This window comes from Cyrtonyx montezumae, unplaced genomic scaffold (genome assembly GCF_038088225.1).
Source record: "Cyrtonyx montezumae isolate F1298 unplaced genomic scaffold, pur_monq_1.0 scaffold_3, whole genome shotgun sequence".
In the NCBI taxonomy this organism is placed as follows: Eukaryota; Metazoa; Chordata; class Aves; order Galliformes; family Odontophoridae; genus Cyrtonyx; species Cyrtonyx montezumae.
In genome coordinates, this window is record NW_027072034.1 from 86,504,964 (window position 1) to 86,520,214 (window position 15,251).

The 15,251-nt window shown below is 38.5% G+C and overlaps 1 protein-coding gene across 1 annotated transcript; it reads right to left on the reverse strand.

Moving 5' to 3' along the window:
* Positions 1 to 129: 129 nt before the first annotated feature.
* Positions 130 to 5,291, reverse strand: TMEM139 (transmembrane protein 139). Its single transcript, XM_065742248.1, has 3 exons — positions 4,954 to 5,291; positions 3,794 to 4,102; positions 130 to 2,492 (listed from the first exon to the last, which is right to left on the reverse strand). The coding sequence occupies exons 2-3, from the start codon at positions 4,039 to 4,041 to the stop codon at positions 2,084 to 2,086; spliced, it is 657 nt and encodes a 218-aa protein (XP_065598320.1). The 5' UTR covers positions 4,042 to 4,102; positions 4,954 to 5,291; the 3' UTR covers positions 130 to 2,083.
* Between the last annotated feature and the right edge of the window lie 9,960 nt (positions 5,292 to 15,251).

Here is a 15,251-nt window from a genome sequence, read left to right on the forward strand (position 1 = left end):
TTTTTGTTCTGGCTTGTTTTTGTGTGTGTTGGTCGCCTGTAATTCTTTCTGACTCCTAGCAATTTGGTGCTGTGGGAAGAGCCCTGGGCTGCTCAGTTTACACCATAAGAGGTCTCCGTTCCCATGTGGTACAGCTGTACTCATACTCTTTATTGTGCTTTGTACCTTTATACACACGGCAAACAAAGAAACTGCTCAGAAACATGCAATAAATGATAGGCTTTAAAAAAACAGTCACCTCATCTCTACCAGTGAACTTGCCTTTCATATTACTGTTATGGTATAGGTATCACAGCTGCTCTGCTGGTAATGAAGTGACTTAGCTGAAAGTTTAGAATTGCAACTCCATTTTCTAAGCCAATGTTACTAAATAAGCATAACGCCGATACCATAAGATGGTCTATAAGGAAGCTCCCTAAGACTCAAGTTGAAGCATTAGAAATCAGACATTCTTTAATAGTAATGCTGGATGCGTGGAGGGTACTCCTCCAATCATGCATAGCTTACACAAAAGCTCTTCAGTTTATATACATAACTGGTGTTACATATGCAGAAGTTTTCCAAGAAGTGTGTTACATATTCAGTGACCGATTCCAAGCAGGAACTCCTATTTCCTTGGTACAAAGACTCAGCAGAGCTTCCTTATCTCCTTGGTTCAGAGATGCAGCTCTGTTACCTAAACAAATTGCTGGGCAAGGGTATCCATCAACAAACACTAGTGAGCTTAATATTTTTACAACTAGTATTACAACTGGGTATTTCTGATGTATTCCTGTTTATTTATAAACAATGTACAACTTTTTTTTTCTTTCAACTATAAAGAATCAAGCAATAAGAAATAATTTATTTGCTTTTAGCTTATGAGTTAAAAATGATGTAGTCATAGGAAACAGTGATGTGATGACAGTTATTCTCAATCATAAGACTTGGATGACCACTTTTCTCTATTTTTTAAAAACTTAGACATTAATTGGATCTGAGTGTCTTTGCATATTGCAAACCACTGCAGCACTGCAGATCCTAATAGTTTAACTACCCCATTTTAAAACACTATTTAGCATTGCTTATTGATGAGAGCTCAAACCTGGCTCGAAATGAGAGCTGTTTTGATGAAGGCCATCTGTGCTTTGTGACTCCTATTAGCAAGTGCTCTCTGGTGCAGTCACAGCCTTGACAAAGAGGATAGTCATTTCCAGGATCTGGAGAGAAACCTCCATGCAGCTTGAGTTGTTGACTTTTTTACACAGTTGTGTGCCATGGTGACAATAAAGTATCTTGAGCAATCTGTTTGAGTCTGCACTTTACCATAAATGAACTCTCCTATAGAGCTGTAAAAATTGGTGGTCCAGACAGAGGATATGTATATGTTCTATTGCTGCACTCTGTCTGCTATTGTCTTCCTCCAGTCCACAATCTGGAGACTGTGTAGGATAAGAACCTTCAGAACAGCATGTGTAATTTTGTAATGCCATTCCTGCTGTGAGCTTTTCAACCTCAAACTGGTTAGCAGTGAAGTGGTAGGTACTAGGTGTTGCTGGCTTTCAAATGAGCACAGCCACTGTCTTCTTAGACACAGCATGTCTAAAGCAGTGGTGGGAGTGCAGCAGAGGGGTGGCAACAAGCCACACAGAGAGTAAATGAGTGTTGAGCCAAAACTTTTAAAATTGTCGAACTGCAGTCTCAGTCTCTTAGTAAGAAATTCAGGGTGGTTGGCGGTCACAGTGCTCTGTGATGCTGTTTGTAATGCACAGCAGAACCTACTTATTACTGTTTCTGTTCCTCTTCTTTCCAAAGCAGGTTGTCTTTCTTTACAATTCACTTTCCTCCCCAGAAGTGGTGCATTTCTAGTTTGAGTTCTTGTATATCCTGTATATATTCCTGCTGTATATCACACAAAATTCTTCTCAGTAGCTTTGCTCATCTTGTGCCAAGGTGAGGCACTGTGGTATTGCAGTGAGTTATATTTTGTGCAAAAATGTTCAAGTGAAATTAGATGCTAGTTCAGCTTTGCTTCAAAGAATGGAAAGACAAACACTGTATCAAGGTTAAGGTTTGGTCCTGCATTCACAGAAAGTGGAATTAATCATGATGTGGAGGGCTGGAAAGCATCTTCGAAGACCTCATCGTTGATGGCACTCTCATAAGCAGGTGGTGGAGTGAGTGGCTCCAATGGCTCAAACCTATCTGCATTACCTTTCATTTCATTGATGTCTGAAACAAAGAACTGCTGACTTGTGGGCAGGACCAGTTGCAAGCGCATCCTGGAGTCTCTGTCTGTCTCAGAGGTGCTCCTTGTGTTTGATGCCACTGAGACGCCAGGAATTACCACCGCAGTCTCTTCTTGAGGGATTGATTCAATAACTACATTATAAGGGGGAGGTTCGCTCAGTGGTGAGGGCACTAAGCCTGGATTGGATGCTATTGCCCATATTGCTGGTACTGACATAGTCACCACCTCCTCGTATGTAGGTGCTTCATAGGCAGCATTCATCCTATGCACAGAAGCAGAACGTCAGTTACTCTGGTCATTCATTTTAATTTTAATGCAGAGGCATGTAGTTTGGATAACATAGAATAGGGCCCTTACCACAATCAGCGGATAGGACTGAGGGAGGATCTCTCCTGTGGTATTATTGTATGTGATATTCTGCTATTGCACTGGCTCACTTGCCCAGCCAGCTTAATGTCTTGTCTCCTGGTCTATTTCCCTCATTTGTCCATTTTCCCACACTCAACAGAAAAATTTAAAAAGCTCAACACAGTTCAGTTCAGTATATTAGGCTTATCTTGTTATCCTCTTATATAGAATTTATTACTAAGAATCGCTAATTACTGATTACTGATCTGAATAAAACAGAACCATGTTTATCACTGTTTTAATACATTAGCTCAATGTTCATCTGTATTTAAGAAAAGAAGAAGAGAAAAGATAAATATTTTCAGTTAATTTAAGCAAAATCTGAAGAAAAATATCTGCAGAGAGAAGTGCTACTTTAGAAACTTTTGATCTTTTAGGTCATATTTTTAGATAACTAGGTAGTAATTTTCTTCTAGTATGTTTGAAAACTAGCAAAGCCAGAGTTTCTTTCTCTATATGCTTTCTAAAAATAAATATGTAATAATCTTGTACTCCTACAATATCCTGTGTCTGATCACTGTAAGAAACTTAAAGAGCTGGATAATGATTGTCTGGATTGTATGGCTAAGGAGGCAAAGATACAAATAAAGATAAACACTTCAGCCACAGTAGGTGGCTGCAGTAACCTGCAATGGAGGCCAAAAAGGTGTGGAAGTATTCAGTGCCTCTCAAAGTCAAGGCTGGGTAGTGTCAAATGTTGTGGGTTTTTTTTAGGACTGGAAACACACCAAGTTACAGGTTCTTTTTTAAAAGTTTACCAAGGAGTGGTTGCTCTGGAGATAAGGTATATCGAACAAAATCCACCTGAGGTTCAGTATTACCTTGGCATTTTTTCTTTTCCTTGTCTGAGTCATTGTTTGGCAGGATTCAATTACTCAATGGAAGGTAAAACTGAGCCTGGATTTTTTTAACCTTCATAACCTTGGAAATTGTTAGTGGATCAATTTGAAGGGGGAAGAAAATAATATTGGTCAAGATAAAAGAGATCAATGGCACGGGTATTTGCAACCTGTGCAATATTTATACAGGAAGACCCACTTTTTTTTTTTTGTGTGTGTGTGTGTGTTTAATTTCCTAGGGGAAGGGCAGCAAAACAGTATGTAAAATGGTCATAGTTGAAGAGAGATTGATAAAGTAAGAGGAATTAGTGCTTACCCCTCTTGGCTTTGACTATTTGGAGGCATCTCATTTGTGTCTTGTCGATGCTGGTTCTTGAGGTAACACTCAACAAACACACTCAGCAAGTAGCCAGCCAGGCACACTCCACCTATCCCTAGGAAGAAGTAGCCTACTGGATTAATGTTGGATGAAATGGCTAGCATGGTGACCCCAATGAGGAGAGCAGCAGTGAAAAGAAGCAACAAGGCTTGGCGGATGCTCTTCCAGTGTGCTTCTAACCACATGGTATGGTGAATGGTGGTAGCAGGTATTTGAGAACAGATAAGAAGTTAAGGGGATAGACATCTGTGGAAGATTTAAAAAAGATAAAAATAAACCACAAGATTTTCGGCTTGAAACATCAGCATGCAAACATGACATCATGACCAAAATACCACATATACACAAGTTCAATCCATTGTGAGAACATGCAGCTATAATGTGCATAGTAATGCTCAGAGATCTATACATGCTAGTGTAAATGTACTAGAGTATTTTATATGAATGCATCTTGAATTAATAGGAATGCTTGGACTTGCAGTCACTAGACATAAAAGGCATAAACAGACCATCAGCACTTACCAGCATGCTTATCTAAAAAGTTACAGATACCTATTCCAGAAGTCTTGGATGAAAAAGTGCATAAAAGTGATAAACAGGTTTTTTTCTAGCACATTAGTGAACATTCAGATACTAGTTCAGATCATGGTAAAAAAATGTAGCCATATTAATGGGCCTCTCTGCCTCAGTAAATTGTCTTCTGTGTAGCATTATAAACTTCTGTGTAGCATTTTAGCAATTATACTCCATTAGGTTCTAGGTGTAGCAGCAGTATGTCTGTTTTTGCAAAATGCAGACATTTTAGTGCAAGCCTGTCTCTTCAGTTCTTTTATTTGATGTGCTTCATTGCATCACTCTGTTCCTAAACACCAGTGCCCTTCCTGTCCTTAGTTCCAAACCATTTCTCTGAAAAAGAAAGCAGTTGCTCTGTACAGTCAGTATGGTTTGAATACCAGGAATACATGGTGTTCAAAAAATATTATGATTAATAAGTCATTATTTATGTTTACACTAACGTATCCTATATAAGCACATTCTTTTGAAACAGATTACTTTCTTCTTAGCTTTTCTACTGTCAGCTTTAAGAACACACTTACCTGAGGGAGGATTTGGTAGGTTGTAATAGTCATGTTTTAAATTCTCTCTTCATCACAAGGAAATACATGCAAGCTCTTCTGTCTGTGCTCCTTCTCCTTCTGACCCGAGGACAGAACAGCAATAAAAACTCTCCCTTCCTCCTTCAGAGTTTTCTTTTACGAATATGAGGAAGATATATGTTGAAAGTAAAAGCTGGAAGCTGATGGATATTGGAAGGCACAAATCATAAGAAGATTGTACAAGTTGTGTATAATGACACAGAACCTCAGTTTTCCAGATTCTGACGCAAAAACAATTTCTAGCTGATCACATACCTTCTACTCTTTTCCAGCACTTCCAGATCTGCCCACAAAAGCAGGAAATTCATTAGAAAAGAGGGCGGAGTGAACAGTGGGGGTGTGCTTACCTGTGTTTGGTCTGCTGTACTTTCAGGAGAGAAACTCTGCCCTGAAATCTATGTTCTCTACATGCAGCAGCAGGATCTTGGATCTCTGCCTCACAAAGCAGGAAGGACAGCCGGTCCAGCCCACATCACATGTCCCATATATAAACCTATTTACAAGTGCTATAAAATGTAAATATGTACATTTTTCTATCCTAGTTGGATGCAGCATGTCAGATATTGTTTTATGACTTTGATTTTACAAACAAAAGGAAAAAAAGAAGAGAGTAGGCTATTATGGTTATTACTTTGCAGAGGGCTAGGTTAAAATCCTTTTTACTCCCAAGGTGTATCTGGGAATGGGAAATGCACATACTTAGCAGAGCAGGTGCTGAATTACCTCTTGAAGTCTGTTATCATCTATGCCTTAATTATATGTCTGAAAAGAATTAGCAGTTTTCAAATACTAAATATAAATCACCTCTATGAGCTGCCTGGTTTATCTGTAATATGAATGTGCCATATTACAGATCGCTTGAATTGATATTCACTGTTGGTCCTCCCAGTTCAAGAGGCAAAATGAACAATTGATTGTGAACTGTCACCAATATTTGTGTGTTGGAGAAATCAACAGCTTAATAAAGGTTAAGGAACTGAGTTTTATAGCCTAGAGAATAGAAGGCTTGGGCAGGTTGGGAGCGTCTACTTAGAGTTTGCCAGTACTTCGTAGGTAGTTGCAGAGAGGATTATGGTACTCTTCACATGGGATGAATGGTTACAGGCAAGAGGCAATAGGGAAGTGAAGGAGTGTCGTCTGTACATGAGAAATCAAGTTTGCAATGTAAGAACAATTAAATATTGCTGTTACTTGCCCAGGGAAGTGGTTGAATCATCTTAGCTCAAAATATTCAAGACTCAGCTAAGTTTAAGGTCTTGCTTTCCAAGGGAGTTTGAGCCAGTGATCTCCCCTTCCAGCCTGGACTTGTTTATGTTTGTAAGTTTCCCCTTATAACTGACATTTTGTCTGCTGACAGCTAAAGGATTTTCATCCCTTTCTGTTACCCATTCTTGACTTTGAGAGAATTTCAGTGAAGATGCAAGACTTAACGACCATGTAAAGAGGAAGAAGTCAGGCTTCTCGTATAAGTACATCATTTTGCAAGATTATCACCTAAATGGAAAAACCACTTTGTTTCTCATAGCTTTTTCTTTTTGCCTGATGTTGAGAAAACTTCCAGCTCCAGTATGGACACTGACTACTGTCGAATCCTAATTTGAATTACTTATCCTTCTACAGTCTTCCTTCTGCAGAGAGCTCAGGCACTGCAGTCTTCAGCATGATCTGCTGCTAGGAGGAGGCATGTAAAAACAGCTTTCGGGCAGAACCTTTTTGCTAAGTTAGGAGAAAGTTACAAAGGTGAAAAAAACTTCATTATTTGATAGACAGCTACTTTTGTGATTGGAAAGGTTCTGTTTGATTTGTGGATAGGTAAAAAATAAATATTTTTGCTGAAAGTGTTTGTAGTAATTTTGGTCAGTGCTCTATTTTTTTGAGGTATTTATAGACATAGTTGGCTAGAAATTGTAGGTATCTCTGTTAGATTAGTTGTTGCTTTTATTATTTCAGTTTATTTTATCTTGAGAAGTAATTTTTGTATATTTTACTTATGGCATTTTATGGATTACTGGGCTGAATCTGTAGGGTTGATTTTATGCATTTACAAGAAAAATAATGATGTAATGCATCTGTGAGTGAATTAGTTCCACATTTCCATCAATGTCATACAGACTGCTTTATGAATCTAACACTACAAAGCCATATGAACTTCTGTGAACTAACAGTATGATTTCTAGCAACACAATGCTCCTTTTCAATGACCTTTTGCATTTCATAGTAACTTCTGAAGTTTCTGTGTTTGTAAACCGTTTTGATTCTCCCCTCAGTCTAGTTCAGACTGCCCTTGCTTACAATGCTTTAGTAACAAAGAAAAGTCAACCACGTAGCCACAAGAAATTTGTGGTGATACCAAGATTTAGAGAAGCCAGATTGGTTTTAGAGCTATTTCTGAACAGTGTTTATGAAACAAGGCATAGAAGTCAGAGAGGGTAAACATTTATATTGCCACCCTAAACTATCTTGCTTTCATGTGCAGTGGAGATACTTGTTAAAGAAAACTTTATATTCTCTATTGTTCAAGCATGCTGTGGGAGTTCAGGTTGCGTATTTCTTTAGTTAAGACCACAGAATTTGTTCTTCAGTCTTTCTACCAGTATCTCATTGTTGATCTTTGTTCATCATTCATTCTCTAAGAAGCAGTTCACCTTTCACCTTTCCCCTGTTTCATCTCACTATCTATTCTACGTCCTGCTCAGACTGCTACTAATTAACTTGGTACCTACAGTAACCTCTCTTATCAGGCAGGTATGCAGAGAAGCTTGTTTTATTCCCAAGGGCTTGTGACGTAGATACCATGGCACCATTAATCTCTCCGTAATCACCAAATCTCTACCTTTTTCCTGAAGCAATTTCTGAGATTCTGCGCAAGTACTCCGAACAAAGTGATACTGAACCACCTTTGCCTATCTTGTCTGCTTTTTCCTTTGACCTCCAGGTTCTGCTTACTCACCTTCATGAAGCATGACTTCAGTTTTTCTGCTGAGACTACTCCATGTCAGGAGCATGTATCTGTGAGACAGCCACAACCTACAATGAGTATGTTTCTGGTCACTGTGATATCTTGAGTATGAGGAAGCAAAACCCTGACACAGTCGCACTTGTGGATGTTCAAAATTGTGTGTGATTTTGACAATTGCAGTTATACTTGAACATTTCTGACTGAATGAATATTCAATTCTTGAGAATTGGTGGATTCTTTCTGTCTTCCAGCTTATTCCAGTTCTTATCAAACAAAGGGTGAAATTCATTCTAAGCATAGTCACTGTTTGGTGTTTGGTGGGCATGGCAATCTTCTACCTGAAGTCACTTACTTTTATTGGTCACGGTAGAAATGTATTCAAAGAAGGACTGATGTTGTAAGGGGAACTTCTACTGCTGCTACTGGTTCCTCATCTTTCTCAGGCATACCTGAAAATCTTAAATTTGCAGAGAATAAGTTAGAGAACAACTTGTGTTGTGCAGGACTACAAGATTTCTCATTTCTGAAAGAGTGGAGTTACATAAGAATTTTCAGAGCTGCCTACACATTTAAAATTCTTAAGTGTTTGAAATTAATGAAGAAGTCTCTTGTTTTCTGTAGTGAGAATAGTGGAGAAGTAACTTCTTCCCTACTCCTAGGCTTATATTCTTGTTGCTTATGTTTCCAGTACATAAGTTTGCCTTCCGAACATGCTCTGAATTGCTAAAAGGCAAAAAGCTAACCAAAAACTAAAAACAAAAAAGGGTTATATATATATTTTAATTTATTTATTTATTTTCTGTTGGATTAGGAGAACATGCAGGGAGCACTAATACAGCCAAAACAAAGGATAAAAGGCAACAAATCAAGTGAGGGTGAGGAAGGCCAGAGAGCAGTAAGTTGTTGAGAAAAAATAATAAGGTTGAAAAGAAATTTGTAAAATATTTTGTTTTATGTTTTAATAAAGGCTTCTTTTGCTTGGGAAGTAAATATAGAACATCAATCCTTTTTCTGCTTTGTTAAATATTCTCTATTCTAAGGCAACACTGGTTGTTTCATCACTTGCTTTAGCACTAATTTTCATTGTGTTTTGCTCCAGCCATGCTGTAGAGGCAGCAGACCTTAGGGAGAGGAAGCTGGAAGCTTTGTTTTTCTGCCTCTGGAAAAATGGGTGTTACATTTCAGATTTGTGTGTGCATTCACATGTCAGTGAAAGAGCATTTTCTTGGTTACATTATTAAAGTAAGTAGACACCTGAGCAAAAAAGAATGTGGCTTTTATTTTGGCGTGGTTCAGTGAGATGAAAATTATCAGTTTACTTAGTAAGTACGGTTTTTATCCAGCTCTGACATGAATTTTCTTTCCTAATGGACACTGTCAGATTAGCAAGAGTAAATCGTAATGAATTTCTGGTTTGTGCCATGACCAAACTCTGTAGTATTGCAGTCTGTATAGCATCTGAATTGTCATCCTATGAAAATAATTTTGTGTTTTCTTCTGGTAGGTCAAACAAGATGTAGGATCTAACTGAAAGTATGTTTCCAAGCAAAACAAAAGCAAAAGCAAGACTATTTGAAACATGACTTGCTGGAGAAGTTTTGGCTGGAAATTGCCTCAGTACAAAGTTTGTGTGGTGGATCAATAAGAGACAACTTATACAGAACAGCTTGAAAAGTGCACACACGCACAAATTAAAAAAATAAAACCTGATGGTCTTCAAATCAACACTAGATATATGCCTTCAGGTGAATCAAGAAAAAAAAAAGATTATAAAATACAGGTATTTTAAACAAAGAGGCAGTGTTTAGCTGATTTCCTACACTTCACACACCTATTCAAACTTCTTGGTTGTTGTTGTTCTTAAAATCTGTAGTTTAATTGTTGACCCTTCTGAATTTTCTCCTTGGCATTCACACTGAAGCAGCTGGGGTTTGAGCACTAACACAACGTCAATATTTATTGCCTAACACGTCTGAATTTCCTGTTACTTTATTATATATATTATAGCTCTGCATTTTCATCGGATATGCTTCTCAGTACTTAATATTCTTTAAAAAGGAAGTAAACATCTTGCCCTTCTTTGGTTATATTTTAGTCTGATCAGCTCTGCTTGCTGTTAGAAGACTGTTGGATTTTCAGTGTTTGCAGTTTTATTTTTTACTGTAACATTTCTGGCATTCTTTATTTCAGATCTACTGTTTACAGCTGTTCAGAATTTGCTGGATATTCCCGGTTCCAGCCAACTTACCATTTGCTGTCTAAGAATTACTGGATATGTTTTTGTCCCATGCAATTTTTAGTACAGTCACTCAGGTAGAGGATTTTTTGTTTCATTGTTTGTTTTGACAGTTCAGTTCACTGCAGTCTAGGAATTCTGCTGGATTCTTATTATCCACAGTGCTTTGTGTAGACTGAAATTTCAGTGGTGCACAGTGGTTTGTCTTCTTAGTACTATCTGAGTCTTAACATGCTTTACAAACTGGCCCACAGAATCATTTCTTTGAATTTAATATCAAACACTATCATGCAAAAACATGAAAACACTATCATGGAGACACTATCATGGGAGAGATGTTGTTTAACTGTACTTTACAAAGCCTGGGGAGTGCTTCTCTGTATCAAATAGCCTTCAATTTTTAGTGCTGGGATGTAATAACCCTGCACTACTGATTGCCAGAATATATATTTAAAATATATTATACATATACAGTACAGCCTGCACATGCCAACTGGAACCATGTTCTACTGTGTTACGTTCTGTACAAAGGAAGAGACAGTGAGCTCTTCATGCATGCAGAAAGTCTTCCAGATTCCTCATTAGTGGATTTCTAGGTATTTAGAGTTAGTGTATAGCTCCTAATTTTCTTTCTGAGTATCATGAAGAGATTGTTTTTAAGATGTTGTGTATGCTAAGTATTTCTCAAAGTGAAATAGCAGGTGTTCTCTGCTGCTCTATGTAGTTATACCGCTAGACTCTCCATACTTTATGTGCCATTATTAGTTCACAAGTGAATAAATGGTCCTTTATTTTGTTTCCTACATATTCCTATACTCTACATAAACCAGCACTGTCATTTTTCTGGTAGCCTTTCATTGTGGAATAAACTGATAGGTAATTTTTTTATAAAATTCTCTTGAGGAAGTAATTGTGAACTTTCTGTATATTATTGGTTTACTGTTCTGATGTATGTAACAATGTTCATCCCTTCTTGTAATTAAAGAAAGGCACTTTGTGTTTTATGATTTTCATCTATTAAGGAATAGTAAAAAGGGAATCAAGAAGGGTATTCTTGTAGCTGAAGAACTGAACTGTGATTTAGTGGAATTTAGTTGGAATTATATTTCTAGTTCTGACAAACATCTTGGATGTGACTAAGCACATAATGTTCCTTGCAGGTCACTCGTATAACAAGTAATTTTAGGATGGGGACTGATTCTTTTTTTTCATGGCTTGAAAATAGTGTCAAGACCAAGCTGACATATGGCCTCCCTCAATGAAGAAGAAAGAATAAAAATATATGACTAACCAAATAATTTCATATAATGTATCAAGTGTTGATGATGTAAGAAATCAGCACTACATAAATCCTCCCTGCTGAGTGCATTTGAAAGTGAACTTTTATACCTCTAGATGTATTCCATGTTAGATTTCCCTGATATTTTTAAGGCACAGTAATTTGCAGCTGCTTCCAGCCAGCTCATGCACTGTGGTGGGTTGTGCTGGCCACACAAATAAGCAACTGTTCATGCTTTTAAAGGGCCAGCTGCATCTTCATAATGTCCCAGAAACCTGCTGAAAGGAGGTGCTTCCTGCCTGGGAAGGGGGTTCTGGTCTGAAGGTGTCATGCCTCTAGGGATTCTGGGGCCTGAGGGGCCTGGCAGAAGTTGTTCCCTTCTACCCCTGGTACTGCTGGCTCCTTTAACTGCTTCCATCTCTGTCAGAAAGTTAAGAATTCCCTCAAAGCTTCAGAGTTACAGTCTTGTAGGAGATGTTTGTGTGGTTCAGGTTACCTGGACAGGTGAAAACTGGGAGCTCCATTATCCATAATTCTGAAAAAGAATGACCCTTAATTACCAGATGGCCTTTCTGCCCAGTAGGGAAAATTCTAGCTCACACTGCATCCTTCCAGGCCTGACCTCCCTTCCTCCCCATCCTGTGTATCTTTCTAACAGTCCTACTGACAATTGGGAAACTTGTAGGTGCATGCATAGCACAAAAACTTTGCATATAAACTCTGTCATTCTGTTTGGATTAGGCTGCTGTTATACCCCAAATGTAAATAATATAGAAATTATATATATTCTCTATATTCTATAATTATATAAATTATAGAATCATAGAATGGCTTGGGTTGGAAAGAACCTTGAAGGTCATTTAGTTTTAACCCTCCTGTCATGGATAGGATTGCCACTCAGTGGATAAGGCTGCCCAGGGCTCTAGCCAGTCTGACCTTGAACACCTCCAGAGATGGGGCATCCACAGCTTCTCTTGACAGCCTGTTCCACTGTTCCACCACCCTGTGAGAGAAAAATTTACTCCTAACATCTAATCAGAATCTTCCTTCTTTTAGTTTAAACTATTCCCCTATGTCCTAGCACTATCTGCTTGTGTAAAAAGTCAGTCTTTCTCCTGTTTATAAGTTCACTTCAGGTAGAGGAATGCCACAATGAGGTCTCCCTGGAGCCTTCTCCAATCTAAACAAGCCCAGCTGTCTGAACCTTAACCTCAACCTTCATAGGAGAGGTTCTCTGGCCCTCTGATCATCTTTGTAGCCTTCCCCTCTACCTGCTCCAACATGTCTACATCTTTCTTGTGTTGTAGACCCCAGACTTGGATGCAGAAGTCTACCTGGGGCCTCACAAGGACAAAGCATGAGGACAATCACCTCCCTCTCCCTGCTGGCCATGCCTCTTTCAATGCATCCCAGGATACAACTGGCCTTCTGGGCTGCAAGTGTGTACTGTTGGCTCATGTGCAGATAAATTTCATTGCTGCAAACTATTTAACTTGTTGACCCAAGCAAGACAAGAGATTTATTTTTATTTCTGTACTCTTCAGTCTATCTTCACTCTACAGACTTGCTTCCATTGGAAAATAAACTGTCAGTCCCGTTTTAACAAGATCCTGGCAATCCTTTCTCATTTCTGCCTAAATTCCACGTATAATTTGCTGATGCTGTCTTTTTATAGCCACATGTTACTGCTTTCGAGGAACTTGGCTGTTAGTCTAAAGAAAATTATGATTTGTTTAGATTATTACTTAAACTGTTTTATGAAGTTAGTTGTGTATTAAAGCAAAGGAGCTAACTCCTTTCTTGTAGGCATGATTATTGGATATAGAATGCACTACTCTTGGCAAAATACGGACTTATGAATCATATCTCTTTTTATTTTCAATCTCCTTATCCTGTTGTTGGACATCTGAGATATATCTTCAGGCCAAGAATTCCTGGATGCTACTAACTTCCTCTGATTTTCAGAGATCTTTCACATGTGCCAAGAAAAGTTACCTGCTGAATTATTAATTAATTTGATGACTTCTGATAGAAACTGATGATGAAGAACTTCAACTTGATTATAACTTGATACACCTAGTAACGGCAGTTATTCTTGAGACAACTACGAAAATGAGCTTCCTATGTGAAAAAAAACAAAAACAAAAAAACCCAAAAAACAACCCTCACTGATTTTTATAGGGCATTACTGTGAGTCTGTTGTTAGAAGTGTAGGATGCAGTGTGTGGCTTCACAGAGCTGCCCATGCCCCACCTAGGCAGATGCCAGTTTGGTTCCTTCTTCTGGGACCAATCCTCTCAGCTTCAGAGAACAGCTTTTCTTAGGTCTGCCTGTTCTGTCATCAGTGATCCCTCGTTTCAACTATGACAGCAGTGACCTGCTCACTCTCAATTCATCTGCAGGTGGAGGCAGTGTAAGAGAAAGCAAAGGAGGGAGGGAGAGAGGGAAGGAGAGAGTGGGGGGGGGGGGGGGAGGGACCGGGAGGGAAGGAAGGAGGGAGGATGCTGCAACCTATGTGAATAATTTATAATGCAAGGAAAGGAGAGTGTATGCGGGAGCAGCTGGGTTCCCTGTCTCTATCCGCTTGCCAGCTGGGGATGAGAGAACCTTGCTCAGGTAGGGGATGAGCAGCTTCACTGCTTCTATTCTCTTGCATATGATACCAATTAAATAAATTTTGAATCTAGAAGGAACGGGAGTAAAAACAGCTAGAGGGGGGTAGATTCAGATCTCTGCTGCTTGCTGTGCATTGTGTAATGGATGGACCCTGAGGCAGTTTCAGCCCCAGGAGGGAAAGCATCTGCTTTTAAAACATTTAGGCATTGTGCTATACCGCATTGTGCAGTAGGAGAGAGGCAATGGGGAGGGAGCAGATAGAGAGAGCAGATGTGCATGTAGGGAATTATATAAAGTGAAGAGTTGGAGGGGCATAAAAGAGGGTCTGTTCAGACTCAAAGAGATCCCACTCAAATTCTGTCAACCTTTGGCATACACTGATGAATCCAAGTGGGTTGTGGGAGGTGCTGTCTGTTCATACCCAGTGTGCTATTTATAAGCTGTGCACATACAATCTGTGAAAACAGCTGGTGTGAAAGCATATGTGTTTCTATCTATGAATTTGTGATGACTGAGTGTAAAATTGTAGTAATAAGTACAGAAAAGGAAAAAAGAAGTGTTTCTGCTCAGTAGTTTTCTACTGAAGAATATGCTTGTATTGCGTAGCTTCTGTGGAGCTTCTAGTGTTCTTACAATGACTCATATAATTGATAAAACTGCAGAGATCAGGTTCAGTGTTACAGCTGATCCAGACTTTTCCTATGTGAGCAAGATAAAATGCTAATGCAGTTATAAAAGAAGTCTGTTAATAAAAATGAGGAAAATATGTAGCAAAAGCTGTAGACACTGATTATTGAAATATGTATATTAATGTACCTACAAGGATACCTAAAAGAACAGAAGCTTGTGTGCTAGTCTCTTTAAAAAAATAAAACTAAAAAAAAACCACACACACAAAAAATTATACAATACAGAATGACTCATGAAAAATAGATAAAGATATGTATTATGAGTCTATAAATATGCAGAATTCATTTAAGAATGCAACTATCAGTATGAGCTGAGTCTACTTAATATGACTGAAGTCTTACATTAGGTGATACTGTTGTATCAGCTGCATAAACAGCAACAATTTTTAGCTTGATTATAACTTGAGGAACACTAAGAGATAAGAGGGCTTGTGAATTGCTTACATGTGGAAGTGATTT